Raw genomic sequence first — 23,982 nt, forward strand, 5'->3', positions numbered from 1 at the left:
GTAAAACTCCCATTGACTTCAGTGGATCAAAGTTAGGCCATACTGAGCGCTTTTGAAAATTCCGCTCCTTGGCTAGTGTCCTGGCCTGAACAAATGGGGGAAGTAAATACAAACTCTCTAAGTTATTTTGTTAAAAGTGCAAAGTATGACATGCGCATTTATGGTCGGCTCCTTAGCTGGTGTAAATCAGCTTGGCTTCCATTGGAGTTATGTCTGATTTACACCAGCTGGGATCTGGCCTCTAATGTCTGAATACTCTTTTCAGTTTAGTATATGGAGAAAGCATATGTTGACACGGTAGGTCTAGCATGGAGGTGAGGAACCCCCAGTGGTCCTGACCTATATCAGACTGCCTGGTTAATTGCCACAACGTTAAATAATTCTCTGCTTATGACTTTCTTTGATGAGTAGAAAGTTACACATTTTAATACTGCCTTAATTACTTACTGCTGGGCAGCCGGCCCTTGCTACCACTGAAGTCAAGGATTGCCCATCACTAGGGTTTGGGGAATGTGTAAGAGTGGAGGGAAGAAGTACCCTTGTTGGGCTAGGTTCAGCTCTGTTGTCTACTATGTGGTGTTAGCAAGCTGTCTTCTTGCCAGCAGAGGGTTCTTGACGTCCTGTGAGGCAGAGCTGCAGGAGCTGATGAAACAGATCGATATCATGGTGGCTCATAAGAAGTCTGAATGGGAGGGGCAGACCCAGGCTCTGGAGACCTGCTTGGAGGTCCGAGAACAGGAACTCTCCTCCACCAGGACTCTGTTGGACGAGAAACACAAGGAGGTACTGCCCCAGGCTCTGTCTGTTTGATTCCTGTGCACATTGTCCTTCAATATAGAATATACAAAGCCAGCATCAATTTTCATAATGTTTATTGTGTCTGCACAAAAGTGTATCCACATCAGTCACCGTTTTGTCAGACGCATCTTGTTTTTTGTTTGTGTTTTACTGGTTAAATAGCAAAGATTAAGTGAAAACTTCAGTGAAAAAATGTAAATGCGTAACATGTCAGGGAAAACAGGAACTTGCTTCACAACTGCAGACTAGACAGTGATTGGCAGAGGAGCAAGGTGCCTAACTCCCAGTGTAGTTCAGTGGAAACTGGGTACCTAACTCCCTTAGGCCTATTTGAAGAAACTAGTCTAGACTGTCAAAGCCCCTGGTGAGCTCCCAGAAACACCTGCTGTAGTCACAGAAGTGGTAAGCAGACAGAATATCTGCAATCACAACGTAGTCAGAAAGCTAGTTACTAAACTGCATCAAGCGATAATCCAGCATTTCCAAACTGATTTGTTTTTGAGTGCTGTGGCACTGGTTTTGTGGGGTTTCAAAAATACATGTAACAAATTTCTGCATCAATACAGATAGATCAAGTAGCAAAGCTTCTGTGGTTTGTGTCTTATGACGATATTAATCTTTGCTCCATGCGAAATGAGGTATGCAACACCTTCTCTTGGGTGCTAGCAGATCAAGAGGAGTGTGGTAAACTGTAGGATTCTCTCTGACTTTTAGCTATACTTCATTTATTTAAAAATATTTTTAAAATCTTTCCTCCCATTGTACAGCGCCTTCGTCCTGTTTTTGCTTGTCAGCGCATTGCACTCACCATAAATAGTATGTTAGCTGCACTTCAAGGAGGTGGGGAAGGCATTAAAGTTTTAACCGCTTTAGGACTGGAATTTGTACCTTCATCGCAAAATTTGTTGATGACTGAGTATATAAATTGTGTTTTGGGTGCCTTTGTCACCCTAGAACTGCCGGTATTTCTATGGTCCCTAAACTACACGTATGTATGTATCTGACTACTAGTAGAACTGGTATAGAATCTAGGTTAACAAGACAATAAGCAGCAGAAAAGAGAGATTCAGTTGGGTTATATTGGTCATGCGCTGGGAATTATTTTTTCATGCTCTACCCTCTTTTCCAGATGTTACTAACAGTTGACAGGGTAAGTATTAGGATTAGCATGTCCAGAATGCAGTTATTTTGTGTTAGGCCACCGGTATTCTTATTCACACTGGTTGTGGTCTCATTGAATCGATCATGATCAGACTTTTACTAGTTACATTTCACTGAAAACTTTTGAGGGATTCCCTATCACCAAAGACAAACTCTGATTAAGCTGTAGTTACTTTCCAGAATTGCTATTCACACCTGTGGATTGTTTTTACATCACCTGTCCCCTTTTTGCACATTTCTTATGCTCAGATGTTTATCTTTGTATATTTTACATTGCCCCAAAGTTTGCTTGTTGCTTTTCAGGCATACCATTAGACAGGGTTTCTACAGGTATGTTAGCAAAAAGAAGGAGGTTAGGGAAAGTGTGGGCCCCATACTGAATGGGGGAGGCAACCTAGTGACAAATGATGTGGAAAAAGCTGAAGTACTTTATGCTTTTTTTGCCTCTGTTTTCACTGACAAGGTCAGCTACCAGACTACTGCACTGGGCAGTACAGTATGGGGAGAAGGTGAGCAGCCCTCAGTGGTGAAAGAACAGGTTCAGGGCTATTTAGAAAAGTTGAGGGAGTTGGCTGATGTGATTGCAGAGCCATTGGCCATTATCTTTGAAAAGTTGGGATGATTGGGGGAGGTCCCAGACGATTGGAAAAAGGCAAACATAGTGCCCATCTTTAAGAAAAGGAAGAAGGAGGATCCAGGGAACTACAAACTAGTCAGCCTCACCTCAGTCCTCTGAAAAATTATGGAGTAGGTCCTCAAGGAATCCATTTTGAAGCACTTGGAGGAGAGAAAGGTGTGATGAAGTGGAGATGTTCTTGGGGTTTTGTCTTAGTGCTCTATGTGTGCCTCAGTTTCCCCATATGTTACTCATGTGTTTTGGTGACGGGACCTGGGTATGTGATCATTGCAGAGACCACTAGAGTGAGGATGGGCCTTCCCCAGCCAAACGTACACAGACCTAGCTAGGACCCCCTGCCCTGGCCCAACCAGTTGCAACAGGTTGGGGCAGGTAGAGACCAAGAGGAGTGGCCATCTTGCCCGGGAGGGAGACAAGGGATTGGGGAGGGGCAAGGAGACGGCTCATAGGGTAGCTGGGGGAAAGAGGCCAGTCCCACCTGAGGGGTAGCGGGGAGGGGGCCCTGAGAATGGGGCTTTCCAGGTGGTTGCTGCTGTAACTCCTAGTTAAGCTGCTAGCAAAGTCCTTCTGTGCTGTGAACCTGAGAACAAATAAATCCTTCTGACTTTCACGCTGGCTGTGAATCGCTTCTGACTGTAAGGCGGGATGCCTGGCCCTTTGGGTGTGGATGAACTCCCGGGACATATCCAAAGGGAGGGGGTCCCACAGGGGGAGTTCCAGGCAGAACAGGAGTGCTGAATATGGTGGGGCCAGAATCAGGAGGCTGCAGCACTGGTGTGTGGAGACCCAAGAGGCAGACTCCGAAGCACTAGAGTCCTGACTGGCTGCGCCCGAGGGGTTCAAGGGCATGATTCCTGTGGGACTCGGTCACACAAAGTGATCAGGAACAGTCAGCATGGATTCACCGAAGGCAAGTCATGCCTGACCAACCTGATTGTCTTCTGTGATAAGATGACTGGCTCAGTGGATGTGGGGAAAGCGGTGGATGTGATATTTCTTGACTGTAGCAAAGCTTTTGATATGCTCTTCGACAGTATTCTTGCCAGCAAGTTAAAGCAGCATGCGTTGGATGAATGGACTATAAGGTGAATAGAAAGCTGGCTAGATCATTGGGCTCAGCGGGTAGTGATCAACGGCTCGATGTCTAGTTGGCAGCCGGTAACAAGCAGAGTGCCCCAGGGGTTGGTGCTAGGGCCGGTTTTGTTCAACATCTTCATTAATTATCTGAATGTTGGGGAGGATTACACCCTCAGCAAGTTCACAGGTGACATTAAGCTGGGGAGGAGTGGTAGATAAGCTGGAGAGCAGGGATGGGATACAGAGTGACCTAGACAAATTGGAGCATTGGGACAGGAAAAATCTGATGAGGTTCAGTAAGGACAAGTGCAGAGTCCTGCATTTAGGACAGATTAATCCCATGCACTGCTACAGACTGGGGACCAACTGGCTTAAGCAGCAGTTCTGCAGAAAAGGACCAGTGGACAAGAAGCTGGATATGATTCAACAGTGTGCCCTTGTTGCCAAGAAGGCTAATGGCATATTGGGCTGCATTAGTAGGAGCATTGCCAGCAGATCAAGTGAAGTGATTATTCCCCTTTATTCGGCACTGGTGAGGCTACATCTGGAGTATTGTGTCCAGTTTTGGCCCCCCACTACAGAAAAGATATGGACAAATTGGAGAGAGTCCAGCAGAGGGCAACAAAAATGATTAGGGGGCTGGAGCACATGACTTATGAGGAGAGGCTGAAGGAACTAGGCTTGTTTAGTCTGCAAAAGAGAAGAATGAGGGGGAATTTGATAGCAGCCTTTAACTACCTGAAAGGGGATTCCAGAGAGGATGAAACTGGGCTGTTCTTAGTGGTGGCAGATGACAGAACTAGGACCAATGGTCTCAAGTTGCAGTGCGGGAGGTCTAGGTTGGAGATTAGGAAAAACTTTTTCTTCTTCGAATGCTTGCTCATGTCCATTCCACTATAGGTGAGTGCACGCCTCCGTGCACAGTTCCCGGAACGTTTTTCCCCTTAGCAGATCCCATAGGGCTGGCTCTGGCGCCCTCTGGAGCCCCGCGCACATGCCACGGTATATGAGGCGCTGCCAGCCCTACATTCCCTCAGTTCCTTCTTTCCGTACATGACAGTTGCTGGAACTAGCCTTGTTCTCAGCAAGTACTATTCCCCTTCTTTGAACTTGTTTGTTATTCTAAGTAGTTTAGTTAGTTAAGTAGTTAAGTGTTGTTAAAAGTAGTTAGAGATAAGGCAAGTCTTTTTGGGGACTTAGAGCGGCCGGGCTATGCCCAGGTCACTGGGATTCAAGCCGTGTGCCTCCTGCGGGAAAGCCTTTCCACTCAGCGACCCCTACGACTGCTGCCTTAAGTGCTTGGGGGAGGCACACATAAAAGAAAAGTGCAAGGTCTGCACAGCTTTTAAACCGAGGACTCAGAAGGACCAAGAGATCCAGTTAAAAGCCCTGCTCATGGAGACAGCGCTCCGCCCAGCATCCAAGCCGGCCTGCTCCACCTCTGCACCGAGCGTGACCTCAGTGCAGAGCGCACCACCGGCACCAGCCTTGACTTGGCACTGCGCAACATTGCCGGCACCGGCCTCAACTCAGCACCACGCAACATCACTGGCGCTGAGGAGGAAGAAGGCGCGCGCGGAGCGGACACTCCCCTGCACCATTGGTACTGGCGGGATTGAGCACAGAGATGCACCGGACCTGGCCCATTGAGTCATCTCCAGTGTCTGCATCTCCGGTCAGGGAGCCTCCCCTGACTCCTGGGAGTGGGAGAGCGCCCCTGCCGACTTCATCGACACCGGAGGCTTTTCAGGTGGCAAGAGCCTTGGTGGCCTTGTCTACGCCACCTCTGCCCCCCCTCTGCCAAGGGAGAAGGGGCCGGTGTCATAGGCGAAACCCACGTTGGGTCCCCTTAAAGTACGGTGGAGATTCCTGGTACAGGGAGGAAGATCTCCCACCGGATGGCCACCGGGGATAGAGCAGAGATGCTCCCCAGCTGTCGCTCCAGGTTAGTGTCTTCGAGCTGGCTTGCTTTGACTCAGGATGAGGAGTCTCCCTCTTGGCGCTGACATCGATCCCCGGCACCAGAGGCAGCACAGGCCAGGAGGTGGCACCGGTCAAGGTCTGCCAGGTGACGCTCGGACAGCTTCTGTTCCAGATCCCCGGCACCGAGGAGTTTGCCCGCACCAAGGTGACGCAGAACCCAGTTGCCGTTGGAGGACCTGGCACCAAGGAGTTCGCCCGCACCGAGGCGGCACAGAACCTGGTCGCCGTTGGAGGACCTGGCACCGCACAGTCCACGATGCGGAACCCGGTCGCTGGCATCTGGCTCGGCGCTGAGGAACTCGGAGCAGCGCCGACCCCGGTCACCGAAAGGGTCTGCAGAGCCACACGGCAAGCGGTACCAAAAGTCATCGGTACTGAGACAACACTCTGGTACCTCTAGCTCTTCGGAGTGCACCTCCATTTGTCGGCACTGTTCGTGGCGATGGAGGCAGTCCTCATTGCCCTCCAGGTTGGAGACGTCAAGAGGGCGGTCCCCGGCATGGAAGGGTGCCTGGGACCGAGGATGTGCACGGCACTGCCGGTCCAGTGACTGTGGGTCTCTTGGAGGGACAGCCGTCGAGAGAGCCGACGACCCCACAAAGCGTCACAGGTTGTGGCTCAGACAGCCCCGGGTTGGCCCCAGGGTCAATGGCCGCAGCAATGCCCTTATTGGGCCCCATGGGGTATCCAGATGGGGCCGGGGCCCCAATCCATCCTATCAACCGGGGGTGCAGTCTGTGCCTCCACACAGGAGAGGGCCCATAGACACCACTCCTCGGACAAAGGGTCGGACCCCCTCAATAGGTGCAACCCTTTGCCTGGAGGGGGTGCACCCGTATGATGCACCTCGGCAGTCCTCTTCCTCCTCACTGGATGAGGCAGTCTCCTGGGACCACTCGGCACCACTGGAGGATTTCAGGGAACACAGAGAGCTGCTCGAGAGGGTGGCCTCCAACTTGGGGCTGGAGGTGAAAGAGTTAGAGGCCGAAGATAGCCTCTTTAACGTGCTGGCGGCGACTGCCCCAGCGAGAGTGGCCCTCCCAGTCCATGAAAGGGTCCTTAAAATTGTAAAAGCCCTGTGGCAAACCCCTTCCTCGGTCGCCCCTACGTCAAAGGTGGCCAAGAGAAAGTTTTATGTCCTGGCTGAAGGATCTGAGTATCTGTTCACTCACCCTGCCCCGGGAACCCTGGTGGTAGATGCGGCTAACCAGCGTGACAGGCAAGGTCTGCCAGGGTCCACTCCAAAGAACAAAGACAACAAAAAGCTGGATTTGTTTGGGAGAAAGGTTTATTCCATGGCAAGCCTGCAGTTCAGGATTGCCCACCATCAGGCCCTCCTGGGTAGATATAATTGTAACTTGTGGACTCCCTCAGGCGGTTCGCTGAGGCCCAAACTGCACAGTTCGGAGGAGGAGAGGAGATGGCATTTGCTGGACATGAGACAAGCCCTGGCCTTCTACATGGGGTGTACAAAGCCATTCCGGAAATCGACACTGCTCCTCGTCGCAGTGGCTGACCGGATGAAAGTCTCACCTGTCTCCACCCAGCGTATCTCCTCGTGGATTACATCTTGCATCAAGTTCTGCTACGAGCAGGTGAGGGTGCCGCTTCTGGGACCCATCATAGCGCACTCAGCCAGAGCTCAAGCCTTGTCTACGGCCTTCCAGGAGAGAGTGCCCCTGCGGGACAACTGCAAAGCTGCCACCTGGTTGTCGGTGCATACCTTCACGTCCCACTATGCCATCATTCAGCAGGCGAGAGAGGACGCGGGATTCGGCAGAGCGGTGCCTCCAAGGTATTGCTTGTTAGTCACCTATAGTGGAATGGACATGAGCAAGCACTCGAAGAAGAAAACAAGGTTACTTACCAGTAACTAATGTTCTTCGAGATGTGTTGCTCATGTCCATTCCACAACCCACCCCCCGTCCCCACTGCTGGAGTTGGCAGAAAGAAGGGACTGAGGGGGCGTAGGGCCGGCAGTGCCTCATATACCGCGGCATGTGCGCGGGGCTCCAGGGGGCGCCAGAGTCAGCCCTACGGGATCCGCTAAGGGGAAAAACATTCCGAGAACCATGCACGGAGGCGTGCACTCACCTATAGTGGAATGGACATGAGCAACACATCTCGAAGAACATCAGTTACTGGTAAGTAACCTTGTTTTCCCTAGGAGGGTGATGAAGCATTGGAATGGGTTACCTTGGGAGGTGGTGGAATCTCCATCCTTAGCGGTTATTAAGGCCCCTCTTGACAAAACCCTGCCTGGGGTGGTTTAGTTGGGGTTGGTCCTGCTTATATACCGTGAAATTAAAATACAGAAATCCTTCAATTTCCATTTGTACTGGCTCGACAACCAGCTGTGTTGAAGGCTACTGCACTGATAGTCACTGTGTTGTGTTTTAACTCTTTCTTTAGGTCGGTAGGTTGCGCCAGCAGTTAGAGCACATGGAGCAAGTCAAACAAGGTCTGGCTGTAGAGTATGAACAGCAGCTGAAGAAGTTTCAAGAAGAGGTGGGTTTCAGAAAAATGAGATTTGGTTCTGAGACACCAGTCTATGCCTTGTGGTCTGACAGATGAAATAGTTCAGGTCATCACTGTCCTTTGAATGCCACAGTTTTCTTAATCCTTCCTTCCCCACTGCGTGCCAGAACAAGAGGATTGATTGGGGACAAAACAATATTTAACATTATAACACTCTTGATCTCATTCCAAAGGATCTTAGTGCTTAACAAAGTACTGTGGGAGTGGAAATATTTGTTGTAAACAGCAGTCAGGTCTACATTCTAAAGTTAAAGTTAAGTCAACTCAGCTCTGTTGCTCAGGGGTGTAGCAAAATCTACCCCCCACCCCCAGCAACGTCGCTAAGCCCACCTAACTCCGGGTGTTGACGGAAGACTTCTTCCAGTGACCTAGCTATTGCCTCTTGGGGAGATGGATTAACTATGGCGCTGGGAAACTCCCTCCCGTTGTCGTAGCGAGTGGCTACACTGAAGCATTATAGCGGTGCAGCTGTAGCATTTCAAATGTAAACTAGCCCTTATTGTGGCTAGTTTCAGGTGTATTTAAAAAAAAAAAGCTGCAGAAGTTTACAGGAAAGGTTTCTTGTCTTCTCCCACCCCAGCCACCCCATGCTTATGCTTATGTTGCTATGGGTACAAGCAGTTGTTCTCCCAGCACAGCATGAAATTTTAAAAAAGCACAGCTCTGCAGCTGGTCTTGTTCATGTGAAATAAACATGAGATGATGACTTTTACTACAGCAGATGTATACCTCCCTCCAAAAGTACAGTCATGGCTAGGAGGCAAGGTGCCAATTATCCGTGATGTGGCATACTGACTCCACCAGTACATGTGCATGTGGTCGGGGGATTTGAATTGGGCCAGAGATACCAGCCTCCTCTTTAAAATTGCCATGGAGTCTGTTATGTCCCTGTAGATCAGAAAGATTCTTTGTGTTTTAAGAATTCCTACAAAATCTCTATCTCCTTATGTTAGGTTTTATCCTGCCGCCCATTATGGTAGTCTGTGAGCATCTTTCATGTAAATTCGGTTCAGTTTGGTTGTGGCAGAATATCATTATTCTGGTGGCTTTTCAGAGGCTAGTGTGAAGTCAGTTGATCTCAGTCCTTTTACTAGTGGATAGGTGTCCACGTTCCAGAGACCAGCATCCCCATTGATATTCTTATTGATATCTCAGGGAAATTTCTAGCTCTTGGGTCAGCAGAGAGCATGACCCTCGAGGCCATGGCTGAAGGAGATTGGCGGAGTGATGGATCCTGCTGTGTTTGTCTTTGAAAGTGACTTCATTCTCCCAGGCATGTTAATCTGGCACTCTTAATATCACTAAATTTACTTGACTAAGATTTATTAATAAAGTTCCACACTCTTCATCCCACAAAGGACGTCCTGCCCACTGTAATGCAATAAATGCTGGGATTTTCTCCAGGTGGTCTGACAGCATTTCATGTAAGTGCCTTAGTGATTACCTCTATTTCCACTGGCTTGTCAGTAGTTTGGAGTTAAATGCCAAGAAAGGGTAGGAGTGCATTGACCTCTCATCTCTGGAGGATTGGGCTCAATTCCTACTTACTGTAGGTCATAAGTATAATTAATTTGGGGGTCTCAATTTAGTGTGCAGAAGACATCTGTCTTCATTTAAAACACCCAGCATGATGAACAGTCTTTGTTCAGGAAATGTTCCCACTGGAATATTGGAGATGCTGCCAGGTCAGACTGAAATGCATTAGCAGATCTGTGTTAAAGTTTAGGATTGGAATCGCAACCATGTTGTGGGTCAAGACTGATGTGCATTAGTATTTAAATCAAAAAGGGATAATGTGGTCAATGTTAGAACAGGAGACTGAGGAATCCTGGGTCTAATCCCCAAGCTGCTTGCTGCATGTCCACAGGAAAGCCTCACCACTTCTCCCTGCCCCAAGTCAGCCATTATTATAAATGTGATAGGTAGATACTGTATGTTATATAAATCACGGGGATGTTGCCAGGCTAAATCGGTGTTTGTAAAGCTGTCTGGGTCCCACTCAGCAAAGCACATAAGTATGTGCTTAATTCTAAGCATGTGCTTAAGTTTATCCCTGTTCAGCAAAGCATTTAAGCACATGTTTAAGCACTTTGCTGAATCAGGAGATTCTCTCTTGAGAGGAAGCATGGCTTTGTGGGTAAAGCAGAGAACTGGGAATCATCAGATTTACGTTCAATTCCTGGTTGTTTTCATATGTTTCCTTTATAATCATGGGCTTTTCCATCTCTAAAATGGAGATATTTCCCCAACTCACAGTGGTGTTATGAGTTTTATTTCCTCAGTGTTTGTAAAGAAATGAGATCAGTTGGCAAATGCTCTGTAAGTTCAAAATACTTAATCAAAGACGCTATTTAAATGGAAAGTATTTATTATTTATCTCTAGTTTTTTAATAAAATTAGAATTCTAGCAGTAGACATGCAGGTAACGTTCTTTTTATCTTTCTCCAGTCAGTGGGCAAATGTATGGGCTAGCTAAGTAACCAATATGACGAGATGAATGGCTATTCTATTGTATACACTGGGATTTCATGAATGTCTTTCACGCTCCTCGATAAGTGGAAGCCCATGAGTTCCTACTCAAGCCTCACAGCGCTCTGTTTTTCCTCAGGTGCTGTCACTTCGTGTTTGCGTAACCTCTATCTGCTCAGCATGGCGCTCTGTTTCCTTCCAGTGCTGCCTGGGCCACAGACAGAGGTTTATGAGCCTGGTACAGCCTTGACGGACAGAGTTGGGTATTGGGTATTTTAGCTCAGGCAGTTGAGGCTCCTGCTTTAAGTTCATAGGATCCAGATTCAATCCCTGCTTCTGATGATCCACCCGGGGCACACCACTTTGCCACCGTGGCACAGTCCAGAATATTTGGTACATTATGGAGTACATATGGTACTTTGTTTATTATACAGCTAGAAGTCTCCTCCTGCCAACCGGATGGTCTTGGTTTGAGGGAGTCTCTCTATGAAATGGCTTTATGTCCCTTCCTTCCGAATGTTTCATTAATTGAATGCACTGTGACCTCCAGCAGCATTGTCAAAACTTGCACTACCTTCCTTGCAGCTAGGCAGGCTGAAGAGAAGCTATGAGAAGCTGCAGAAGAAACAACTGAAAGAAGCTAGGGAGGGTCCCAAGAGCCAAGGGGACGACCGGTCCGAAGTGAACAGATTGACTAAGAAGATAGAGGTGTGTGGATAAGAGCGGCTATGGCCACAGTTCAAACAAATGAACTGACTGTTTCAGATTCAGTATTAACTCTTAATGTTTAATAAGCAAGTGGCCTGTGAGTGCAAGTACTCCATGTACTTACCCCATCATTCTCTGGCCTCATGCTCTTGTGGGGCAAAGGCCATTTCTACACTGCTGCTGTCCAAGAGGCTGCCCAATTTGATTGGGATCTGACCCATGTGAGTTCATGTACACTGGGTCCACTAAGATTGTATAAAAGTGGAGGGCAAGGTGTCATGTGTGTTTGTGTCTGGGGAATGTGTGTGTGTGTTTGAAAATGTAAAAAGAAACATATGGTTACTAGTAAATGTGTTTGTACAGCACCTAGCGCAATGGTGCCCAATTTCTGTTGGGCCTATAGGTGCTACTACAATACAGCTAATAAATGATATTATTGTTATCCACTCACCTTTAATTTAATCCATGATGTGTTAAGGACAAGACAGTATGTAAAGGTAGAAAATTCAAATGCGATGGGTTTGCTGCCACATGGTTTGGAGGAAATTCTCTGCATAAGTGGTTACACTATTTTCCAAGTCCAGATTGTCTTTAATCTTACTACCACAATGAGACCAGCCACATGCTCTCATCTTTCATAGAACCACTCAGAAGCTGGTAATGAATCTCCCCAAAACACCTCTGTGAGGCAGTGTCTGATTTCTAGGTTAAGAATTATTGTTAATATTCAGCAGTTCATACTTGCAAACTTTGTGAGTTCAGTAGCAGCCGTTTCTTGTAAGGTTACAGGGAAGTGGAACTGGTAATGCTTTGATAGCAGATCTATAAAGCTGATCATGAAGCAGCACTCAACATGTGTAAGTAGCAGTAAATGACATTAAGGTTATAACTCTGGAGATAGCAATGCAGTGGCACAGTGTGAGGGGCTTTGTACTGCTGAGTCAGTGCATTAAATGACTGGCTAATGGTTTCCCTGCTGTGGAGGAAGGCCCACAAGTGTATAGTGGCGGGGGGAGAGAATGTAAGTGAGAGCGGGGTGATCATGACAACCAAATGGGTGGTAAACCCTTGGTCATCCCAATTATCTTTGCAGGAGTTCCGTCAGAAATCTCTGGACTGGGAGAAGCAACGACTGCTTTACCATCAGCAAGTGGCGTCACTGGAGGCCCAGAGGAAGGCTTTGGCTGAGCAGTCCGAGCTCATTCAGGTATAATTAACGTGTGCTGCAAATTGTTTGCAGTGACGAGCTAATGAGATCCCTCAAGTGTAAATCCACCTCAGGTCGCCATTGAAATGACTTTAACGGTCCTGATGGAATGAACTCTCCCGCACAGTACAAGTAGTGAAAGATCTGAAGTCCGTTAACAGAGGCTGGCTACACCTTCTCCATGGCTCCTGCACACACAATCCCACTCATAAATATTAGTGGGGGGAAGATAGTAAGATGAGGGCTTTTGGGGAAGGATTACAGGGCGTACCACTTTAAAATAACTTCTGTGCCGTGTCATGTTCAAAGCTGTGTCCCGGCTCATCCTTGGCTATGCAGCTGCAGTGATGCAGGAGTTGCTCTTTGAAAACAGTCTTCTCATACAAAAGGCACTTGCCACACAGTAGCAATGTCACAGCAGTTTCTAGCTCTGTTTTTGAGGCTCTTAAAACAGGAGCAGAATGATGCTCTTGTTCCTGAAAAGTTAATCCCTTCATGGAGCTAGAGCTGCTGCAGCAGTCTGATGAGCTGACCCAGAGCCCAGCTGTGAAGAAGTTTACACGGACACAGTCACAGCATATGCTGATAAGAATCTCGTGCTGGGAGCCTCACTTATTGGGCGCCTGGGTTGCTGCTGAGTGGAAGGAGGAATTGTACAGTTTGCATTGATAGAATTGGAGCTGGCACTGATGGGGCTTTGTGAGGGGCTGACGCTAGCAGAACCACAGATGCAGAGTGGGCCTTTGAGCGGTCAGTCGCACCGCTGCTGTCTTTGTCCTTGATATTTCAATCTTCTGAGGAGAGAGGTGTCCTTGGAGCTTTGGCCAGTGTCTTAGATCACAATATAGCAGAATAACAGGAAGTTAAGGTTGAGATTTCCAAAGCAGTCTCTGGGATTTAGGCTCATATCTGCCATTAAAAGTGATGGAAGATGTGTGCCTAAATCCTCACAACTGCTTTGGAAATCTCAACCTAAAAAAAAAAAAATCTTACACAAATACATCCTCGCACATTTTATATGGTTGGGTTTTTTTTCCTGACGAGGAATTGGATGAGATCTGCAGACCACACGCACGCTCCTGCCCTCACCCAGTCCATGAGTCAGCGGTGCCATTCTTCCAGCTAAGGACTGCTAGATTCCCTTTTGTCACTGCAACTGCATAGGTCACTCTTCAGTAGCCCTTGGTGCTCTCTTGCCCAGTGAAGGGTGCCTTCCCTCCACCCGGCCAGCCTAACAAACTAAAGTCCAGCAACTGAAACTGGGTCTCCCATGTGGCATCAGAGAGATGGCTAGACCTTTCCTTTGTGGACCTTAATTTTTATTTTCAGGCTTTCCCTTATTGCAGAAACTGTCCATACATTCAGCCAATCTGGCTTGTTGGGTTCTTGGGCTATCATGGGCAACCATATATTTTTGCTTTCCCAGCCATTGGTCCTCTTGATCCAGGTTTGTGCACTGACTGCTAGGATAATGAAAACACTGCATATATTGGGCACTACACAAAAAAGTGTTTAGAAAATGAATGTTCTTAGATGCATATGACATGTCTCGTTTGTTAAATTGCATCAGTCTGCAAATAATAGGGAAGGTATTGTTTACCAGTGATGTGTTTGTTATAACTATTCCATTCCTTTTCTTTCTCTACATTTAAAACAATAAAACCTTCAAATCTTGAGAAAATGAGTGTCCTAGCAAGCTTCTAGTAGCAGATAATCGCTGCATGAAACAGAACATGATTGGCTGTTGCCGTCACTCCAGTTTCTAATTTCTATTTGATTCCTTTTCCATCTGTCAGGGGTTGCTCCCTGTCTCCATGTGGGATTAACAGATTTGCCTGGCTTTCTAGCTAATATATGGTATTTCCAAATCTACTTCCATTTTGTCTATGGCTAGATCTAACCCCTGGATTGATGGACAGGGAAATTGGCCACTTTACTGTTTGTTTGATCTGTCTGGCAGTGTGGGTTGTCTGCTTTAAAGATTCTCTTTCCTTAGATGCCCTCAGAACCTTTTTTGGAATCATAAACATCCCCTCGATTCCTTTCTTCTCCCCACTGCAAAGGCCGCCTAGGTAACAGTCCTGAGGCAGCGCCTCCTGTTGTTCCCTGAAGGGCAGCACTGCCTCTAGAGAAAATGGCATGTTGCATTGAGAAGTATCAGTGCAGAACCTTCATGAAGCTTTGAATCCAGGTTTGTTTCAGCTCTCTTCTTCTATAATTTAGCTTTAACACAGCAACAACCTCTGTCAGCAGACTCAACTTACCAATCGGAAGCAGGTGCTGGAGTCTGTGCAGCTGGCCAGCCAGTCGGAAATCCAGCATTTAACCAGCAAGCTGGAGAGAGCCAATGACACCATCTGTGCCAATGAGCTGGAGGTGGAAAGGCTTAACATGAGAGTGGATGACTTGACTAGAGCCAATGAGAAGATTCTGGAGGATCAGCAAAGAGTCCAAGAGGAGCTGGGGCACGCTAAGAAAATGCTGGAGGTGAGTGGAGGAGCCTCTAGGAAATGGAGTAACGGAGGTTTGTGCAAAGTAGCAGGGAGGGCTGTCCACAGAGGGTGCTGGGGGTAATTCAGTGCATCCTCACACAATCTTGAGTTGAGACTCTCACCCAGGAGGTACAGTCACCCTGAAGGTACTTCACCCCTTCTGTGTATGTGTGTGTGTGTGTACGGTTCCAAGTTGGCTGCTAGACTGGCTTTGTACCTGCGTGGCATTGTGATACCATTAACCATCTAATGCTGAGGGCTTCTTGTGCAATCTGAAAACACAATTCATTTCCAGACCTACTATAATAAACTGATTCTGGCCATCCCTGCAACAGTCATTGCCATTTCCTCTCCTGCAGGTATTACAGGAGGAGAAGTTGGAGCTGAGAATCACCCTGCAGTCCCAAGAGGACTTTATTAAGAGTTCAGAGAGGCAGCAGGAGCAGTTACAGAAGGAGCTGGCCAACATAACTGAAGCCCTGCACAGCAAGGAACTCCTCATCAGGTCTGATCCTAGGCATCCAAACACGCTTGGCCATTACCCCACCAAATATAGATCTGTGCCCTTGAGTCACTCTCCGCAGCTGTCCAGTCCTTTCCATATGCTTTGAGTCTGAGTTCATGGCGGTGGTTGTATGTGGTAGGGGGACACTGTACAGTAAGGGTGCCTGTACTTTGTTTCATTTGCATGTGTTAAATTGTATTTCTTTTTAAAAGCAATCAGCATCCTAACAGTAAAGAAGTGTTGTAAATACAGAAGGATTGAGTCTTTCCTCTCCAGTAGGTTTCCTGAGTCAGTGCATTGTGTTTGATTCCCTTTTCGTGCACTTCAGGTAGGCAGTGGAGAGAGAAGTCATCCTTTGGCCACTCGGGGCTGGATCTGGTGCACGTTGAAGTCCGTGGCAAAGGTCCCATTAACTCTAATGGTATAGGATCAGAAAGGTGATCATGATTGTAACAGGCACCAGCAGCTTCACCCTTCTGCCTTGATACTGGTGGAGAGAGATGCTGAAGTATACACCGGAGACCTAGCAGCTATTCCCTGCATCAGGGATTACCGAGCACCTGCCAGTGGGATTGAAATTGCCCAGTCATGTTGGTTTTATACAGATTTGGTGGAGGCCTATCATGATCTGACTGAATTCAAACATGGGTCTGTCAGCAGGTGGGACGCTGGAGGCAACCAGAATATCTGCAGATGCCACATCGTAGCATTACATTTTGGTGGATTTTGTAGAGCTAGAATAGAGACAGGATGGGTGAGGTAATGTGTTTATTGGACCGATTTCTGTTGTCAGAGAACAAAAAACATCACCGTTCTTATACTAACGCACTGGAGGTGAGGTGTGTCAAGAGACTAAGGCCTTCTGGGATGGTTCTGTGTTTGTGCATAGGTCACTGGAAGAACACCTGCGTGAGAAACGGCTATCACAAGAGTTCCCTCATCTGGGCCCAGAGCTGGAGCATGTACTTCTGCAGCTGGATCTTGCGCAGAAGAACGAAAAGAACCTGCAGTCAGAGGTGGCTCATCTGGAGGGCAGGTAGAGGACAACTTCAAATCTGATCGCACCCAGACAATATGGCACGCACAATGAGTTATTCACCAGTGCTGTTTACTACAGTAGAATCATCCAGACCGCTAGTATTTTAAAGAGTCCAAAGAAATCTGAGTCTAAAATCTTACGTAGTGGGAAGGCAGTGTTATTTTGTTGTTTGCTTGTTTTTTTAAATATACAAATTAGTGTTTTTTAAATATTTTCTTTAGCCTGCTTAGACGTGTCATTTTCCTTTGTAATGGGGAGGGAAATCTTTATGTTAAACTAAACAGCTGCTGGGAACTACATTTCATATTTCCTGTTCTGGGTAAAAACTGCGATGGGATTTCTCCACTAATGGATCTGTAGAGATGATCCCAGGTTCACAAGGGAAGTTGGTAACTTTCCTTTGGTAAGGAAAAGAGAAATGGCTGTATCTACTCAGAAAAGATTACGGTAGTCTTGGTCTGTCAAAATGACTTTGGAAGACAGGATGGATGTGTGAATGCTGGTTTCCTGAGACCACCTGCATTGTGGCTCATAGGGGTGTTTTTAAATTATGATTTTTGTGCCTGCCCCCAGCCTGGGAGCTGTAAATGCCAGGTGCATACAACTGAGCGAAGAGCTAACGGAGAAGTGCAAAGAGCTGCGGGTGATGGAAGAACACCACTGCCAGGCCAAGGCTGAGATAAACAAGGTAAGGCCCCTGAGGCTTGGAGGAGGGGGAGCGAGGCTTGAGGACTAGCTCACACAGCATTCACAACAGCTCTCAGTAGCTGTGGGAGCATGCCCTGTATTAGCAAAGCTGAGAAAGGGCTGAAGGAACAGAGAGCGTTGTGGGGGAAATGGTCGCCCAGAATGAACAGGTGGGAGAGAAGTGAGGAAGAAAGTAGCCTTGGTGGCGACAAAGGATGACTGAAGAAAATAGGCAAGGGAGGGGCCTCACTGAAATAGCAGTTCCATTATCCTAGGAAAATGTGATACAGTTCTGTCCAGAAAGTAACACCAAGAGGATTGTGGCTGTTTTCTGTACATTAGCGTGAGGCTGACTGACATATACCTGCCCATAATGCGTGTGGGGTTGTAGAATCCTTCCTGAGAGGCTGTGTGTGCAGAGGGATTCTGACCTCGGTCATGACGGCAGATCTGCAAGGAATTAAGATGAGGAGCGGTGTCTGGCTGGCCCAGCGGTATAATGTGCTTCCCATTTCACTTCTGGAGGTCTGGATCTGAACATGTTTTAGGTCGTGACTGTACTGAGTGAGTTTGTATCAGTCTAGATATCTAGGCTTGTAGCCATATGCTAGCACAGAACACAGCAACTGTCTGCAATGAAAACATGGCCCTAGTGCTCTGCCCTTTGCACTGGCTCCCCATGGAATACACAGTCCGTATTTGGTTTTCCCTCCTTGGGGTTGGTCCTAGCAACCCAAGAGATCCCGTCTCTCTCTGCAGCTACGGCCTCCCATAACAGTAACATTCTGCTGGAGTGGTGAAATGGCACGCCACTGGGGTTAGGCTTGTCAGTACTTGTGATGAGTAGTATTTAGATACTGTGGTGCTCTAGAAATAGGTCTACAGATATGGTGCTTTGTCGATAGGTTGTGATCTGTGGCTGATCTTCTGAGCGATTAAGTGTTTACAGCTGCCATCAGTGAGGGGTATGGGTGTTTAGCCCTTGTGACAATCAGGCTTCTGCTCTGCAGTGGATACTAATTCACAACCCACTTCTTGCCCCAGTGGGTAGCTGGGGGAGCAGAAGCCCAGGAAAGGGATGAAATAGTTTGTCATAAGTCGGGATTGAAGTACATTAAGCGTGCATAGAGCTCTGTACCAGCCAGTGCTAGGATTGCACATAGCCCATGTGCCAGCACATCTGCTTTCTCACTGATTGTCCTTTTAAAAATCCATGGGTGGTTCGTGCGTGTCTCTCTCCAGCTGGAGGAGCAGCTGTCTCAGGCTGACCAAACTCACAACAGTGAGCTAGAAGGGATGAAAAAGGAGATCTCCCAGCTGACACAGGAGCTGCACCAGCGTGACATTGCTATCGCCTCAGCCAGCGGGTCCACCTCTGACATGGAGCAACGACTGAGAATGGAGATTGAAAGAGCAGAGAGGAAAGCTGTGGAGCACAGGGTAAAAATGACTGAGGTTCTTTCTGTCTCCATGCCCCTTCGGGCCCTGACAGTTGCAGCACTGGGTCCTGCTTTTCAGCTAAGCTAATGCTATCCTTCCCTCTTGTGTTTTTAGCCTTTGGGATCCACAGACTGGCATGGTCAGAGCAAGGGACTGGAGAGCCTCCCAGGGAAACCCTTTAACCCATTGTGTCCCCTGCAGCCTCTTGGTTCCCTGGCCAAACCTGTAGCCGTTACTTGTCTTTCCTGCTGAAAGGGGGGGTGGAAAAAAATTTCCGAGCATAGTTTGGCTTGAGGAGAATGCCTATGGAGCTCTGGTATTATCTTGGACCTAGGCTGTCAGTTGTGTGGAGGGAAAAGGGTAGAGAAGCTGTCCGTGGGCAGAGAAGAGGAACTTTTTAAAATCCTCTACTTGATCATGATGAACCAACTCATTGTTCCATGTGGTAACAAAGTAACAGCAGCTTTCAGCTCAGTTTAGAGACTCTTAAAACAAAAGCAGAATTGTGCTGCTGTCTCTGGAAATTCAGTCTGTTCATTGAAGTAGATCTGGAGATTCTGAGCAAATGAGGATTACCAGAGAGGAAGGCTTCATGATCCTATCCAGACCGGTGCCCCTCTCAGTTATCCCTCCAGATCCACGTCTTCGATAAATGAGATGAATTCCAGTTGCAGGGTCTGATGAAATTCATCCTAGGGTACATAAGGAACTAGCTGACGCAATCTTGGAACCATTAGCAATTATCTTTGAGAACTCCTGTAGGATGGGTGAGGTCCCAGAGGACTGGGGGAGGACAAACATAGCACCTATCTTTAAAAAGAGGAGCAAAGAAGACTTGGGGAATTATAAACAAGTCAGTTGAACTTTGATACCTTCCTAGATACCGAAACAAATTATTAAACAATCAATTTGCAGGCACCTAGAGGATAATAGGGTTATAAGGAATAGACAACATAGCTTTGTCAAGAACAAATCATGTCAAACCAACCTAATTTCCTTCATTGACTGGGTTACTAGCCTAATGGATCGGGAGGAAGCAGTAGATGTGACTTCTCTTGATTTTAGTAAGGCTTTTGACACACTCCCACACGACAGTCTCATAAGCAAACCAGGGAACTGTGGTCCAGATGAGATTATTATAAAGTGGAATAACTGGCTAGGTGGTACTACTGCTGAAAAAGATCAGAGGATTATAGTGGATCACAAACTGAATGAGTAACAATGTGATGCAGTTACAGAAAAGGCTAATTTCATTCTGGGGGTGTATTAACTGTCATATGTAAAACATGGCAGGTAATTAATTGTCCCACTCTACTTGCACTGGTGAGGCCTCAGCTGGAGTACTGTGTCCAATTCTGGGCGCCAAACTTTAGGAAAGATGTGGACAAATTAGAGAGAGTCCTGAGGAGTACAACAAACACGATAAAAGGTTTAGAAAACCTGGACTATGAGGAAAAGTCAGCAAAATTTGGCATGTTTGTTCTTGAGAAAAGAAGACTGAGGGGGGACCTGATAAGTCTTAATATGTTTAGGGCTTTTATAAAGAGAATGGTGATTGATTTTTCTCCATGTGCACTGAAGATAGGACAAGAAATAATGGACTTAATCTGCAGCAAGGGGAGTTTAAGTTGGATAGAAGGACAGCCTTTCTAACTATAAGGGTAGTTAAGCTCTGGAATAGACTTCCAAAGGAAGTTGTAGCATCCTCATCATTTTAGATTTTTAAGAACAGGTTGGGCAAACACCTCTTCGGGATGGTCGAGGTTTACTTGGTCCTACCTCAGTGCGAGGGGCTGGACCTGATGACTTCTCAAGGTCCCTTCCAGTCTTTCATTTCTATGATTCTGTGAATTCAGTTTGAGATGTCTCACGTTAATTAGACTTAAACAATAAAATCCTGCAAACCGATGTGAAAATAGGCTGGCTTGGACTGTGTATACTAAAGAAGTTGCACTGGTGCCATTGCAAACTTAATGGGGACTACAACTCAGAACTTGCTTCATGGGCGTTTGAGCTAAAAGTGGGAAAAGGTAGCATGTAGGTCTTTGATTAGTTATTTCTGTTCATCCTGTCTCCTCAGGTGATTCTGGTTCAGCTGGAAACGCTGAGGCTGGAGAACCGTCATCTCTCTGAAATGTTGCAGAAGGTGGAGTCTAGTGTGGTGGGGGTATGGAATGTGGAATAGCAATTAGAAGACCGAGCATGATAGCGGTGGGCTGTGTGGTAGCGCCTTTCACATCTAGATTTCCAAGTGTTTGATGAACTTGGACAGCGTTATTCCCGCCCGTTGTACAGTTGAGGAAAGCGAGGCCCAGAAATGATGATAGCTTACTCTTATACAGCCTTTTTCATCAGTAGATTTCAAAGGACTTTAGAGAAGAGGTTGGTGGTATTCTCCCCATTTCACAGGTGGAGAAGCTGAGGCACAGAAAGGGGAGGTGACTTGCTCAAGGTCACCCACCAGACAAGTGGAAGATGGAGCCCAGGACTCCCAATTCCTGGTTCAGTGTCCTAGCCACTGGCTCCTGCTATCAAATGGTACATTCCATGTTTATCATCTTGTCTTTAAACGCTCAGCAGGTTCAAGAGTCTGACTGTAAATCCCTGATGCCCCTTCTACAAGTTTGAGAGCTATAAGTACTCTAGCTCTTGCAGCTACTGCACGGAAAATACATTTTACTTCCTGGTAAGAGGGAATTTGATAGACACTCCCACTGAAGTCAATAAGCACTGGGGGAGACAGGCATTGAAAAACATCATGGAAATCTACAGAAAATTTATTTGACTTGCTGCTACCACTAGATGTCGCTGTGGGGTGGTAGTTCTGAATAATAGCGTGTGAGAGAAAGATGGGGCGTAGCATGAATGGTGGAATATACTGGTCACTAATGCAGAGATTTCTCCAAGCAGAACATCCTTTCAGCCTGGGTTTCTTCTCACCTGTGCAATGCGCAGGAAAGTAAAATCAGTGACACTAAAATGAAGTAGCAGCAACTTTCCAAGGAAAGATATTTCTGGGGTGTATTATTTTAGTGGGTATGGAACAGAATTAACGGTGTCTGGTTTGTAGGGGGGGTTCTACATAACCAAAATGAACACGTCGTAGGGGGAGAGATGGCTGGACTTAGGCAGCTGAAAACCTATTCGAGCTGGTTGGGAATATTTTACCAATGGAAAATACGGGGGAAAGAATAAAAACGTTCAGTTTTTATCCCGTTTTTCAACCTGCTCTAAAACATACTAACTTGTTGGAAGTTCGCAGTTTGTGCAAGAGAAACGCTTTCTCATGGGCCGGTCTGAGACTGTGTAATGAATTCTCCAAGGAACTAAGGACCATCCCAAACCACGCCATCTTCCATGGACCTCTTAAGAAAAACCCTAACAATCCTACCAAAACACAGTTGCACACTGCAAACACAATTCTTCTCCCTGGGAAGAGGATGAAAAGGAAAACCAACCACGTGTTGCAGATAATAGTCTCATTGCTTAATGCACAACTGGGAGGTGCTTAGGTACTGTTGACATAAAGGCATGATAAGAATCTGAATAGAATGGAATAGACAGTGTTAGCAATCAGTTTGAATTGCCAAGCCTAACTGGTTGTCTCTGAACTTTTTCCAACGTACAGCCTTGGAATTGTCTATGAATGGATAAAAAGAAAAAGAGGCATGCTCTATAGAGGAAAAACAATTGGGAAATGGTTATTTCCTTTCCCCACTTAGGAAAGGGGGCAGAGAGAAAACTAGATGGGAAAAAAACTGAATGACTGTAGTTGTGTATAAACAACCTGTTCCTGCCTTTGAAAGTTCATTATCTGAGGCAGACTCACTAAGCTGCTTAACAATGTAAGTAATATGTGAAACTCAGCGAAAAGATTGGAAGTGGCATTTCAGAGCTAGATATGTTTCTGCGCATGCCTGAAGACCTGGCATTGCCTATGTTATGTGTGTGTGTAGGGGGGTACTTTCTTTTGTCTATAATGGGTTCTTGGATGCAGAATTCTAGATTTGTCAGTCCCAGCTCATTATTTTACCACTTCGCTGCAGCAGGAAAGCAGTCATTGCCGATGTAAAGCCCATTCAAATAAATAGAAGGGCCTGGTACATCTAGCCACAGCAATGCAAACACTTGTTTGGGGAGTCACTTAGCAGTGAAATAGTTAACAGGTAAATGATCCTCAAATCTGACTTTGACGTTTACACGCAACTGAGATGAATGAGGGAAGTTGACATGTAGCTTTGATTAGTTCATTCTGTCTGGATGCATACTCAGTAAGACAGCCGTGATTGATTTACCCTCTGGAAGAATCATTGCTAGTAAAAACCTGAAAATTTCAGTCCTTAAAATGGGAATCCTAGAATACATTCTAGGAAGAACTTGGCTTATCTATGCTCTGGATTTAGATTATCTCTGTCAAAATCCCGAAAAATACAAATTTGGATTGACTTCAACATCTCTCTTTGTTAGGCAAAAGATGTCTCTCTCTCAGACATCCGAGAAAGCTACACCACGGCACTAAATAAATTAGAGTCTGAGAACCAGCAACTGCAGAAGGACCTGGCAGAGACTAGAGCTAAATTAGAGTTCTCCACTCAGGTCTGCCGGGACAAGTATGAGAGCATCATGCAGCAGATGCAAAGCAAAGTGACTGAGATCAAGGATATAGAGTGCAGGTGAGAGCATGGAATGGAGGTATGGGAATGGAGAGTACGGGAATGGAAGTGGGTTTTTTTTATTACAATGGAAAATAGAAGGCTGGCAAGTAGGTTTCTGATGCCACATTTTGTACAGAATATCTACCCCAAAACACTACACAAAAGGCCATTCTGGAATTTGCAGTTGTGCTTTAAATGGAGCAATAGCTTTTAGTTCCTGTTACCCTAAGATGCCAGCCAGCACTATAGAACAAAGGTATGTCTACACAGCATTTTGGATTTGACAGTGAGCCTCCCAGCCTGGTCGACAGGCTTGCACTAGCCGTCTAAAAGTAGCTGTGTCGACAGTGCTTTGAAGGGGCAGCTCAGGTTCTGAAACCTAGGGAGGGGGATTGGATTTGAGTCTGAGTTCCAGCTCAAGCTGCACCTCCAAAGGGCTGTCCACACAGCTACTTTTAGATTGGTAGCAGGAGCCCCACTAACCAAGTCTCTGGGCTCGGGCTGGGCGGTTTGCTTCCACGGGCTGTATAAACATCCCTTACTCGTGCTCTTCTTCATTGCTGCTATGGCTAAAATAGCTCAGAGT

The 23,982-nt window shown here is 46.7% G+C and overlaps 1 protein-coding gene across 6 annotated transcripts in view; it reads left to right on the forward strand.

Moving 5' to 3' along the window:
* The window catches only part of CEP63 (centrosomal protein 63), a 38,899-nt gene that overhangs the window by 10,719 nt on the left and 4,198 nt on the right, over window positions 1-23,982 (forward strand). For 2 of the 6 annotated variants that reach the window (XM_067538707.1, XM_067538713.1), the window contains exons 3-13: window positions 603-783; window positions 8,069-8,164; window positions 11,249-11,371; window positions 12,465-12,578; window positions 14,829-15,065; window positions 15,430-15,575; window positions 16,465-16,611; window positions 17,188-17,302; window positions 18,544-18,741; window positions 20,822-20,887; window positions 23,209-23,414. In XM_067538707.1, coding sequence (XP_067394808.1) covers window positions 603-783; window positions 8,069-8,164; window positions 11,249-11,371; window positions 12,465-12,578; window positions 14,829-15,065; window positions 15,430-15,575; window positions 16,465-16,611; window positions 17,188-17,302; window positions 18,544-18,741; window positions 20,822-20,887; window positions 23,209-23,414 — 1,629 coding nt within the window. The remainder of the gene's footprint in view (window positions 1-602; window positions 784-8,068; window positions 8,165-11,248; window positions 11,372-12,464; window positions 12,579-14,828; window positions 15,066-15,429; window positions 15,576-16,464; window positions 16,612-17,187; window positions 17,303-18,543; window positions 18,742-20,821; window positions 20,888-23,208; window positions 23,415-23,982) is intronic. The other 4 variants (XM_067538708.1, XM_067538709.1, XM_067538710.1 and 1 more) reach the window with 4 other exon arrangements.

Source organism: Emydura macquarii, unplaced genomic scaffold (assembly GCF_026122565.2).
Source record: "Emydura macquarii macquarii isolate MOO-44397 ecotype Brisbane River unplaced genomic scaffold, CSIRO-AGI_Emac_v2 contig_499, whole genome shotgun sequence".
Lineage (NCBI taxonomy): Eukaryota > Metazoa > Chordata > Testudines > Chelidae > Emydura > Emydura macquarii.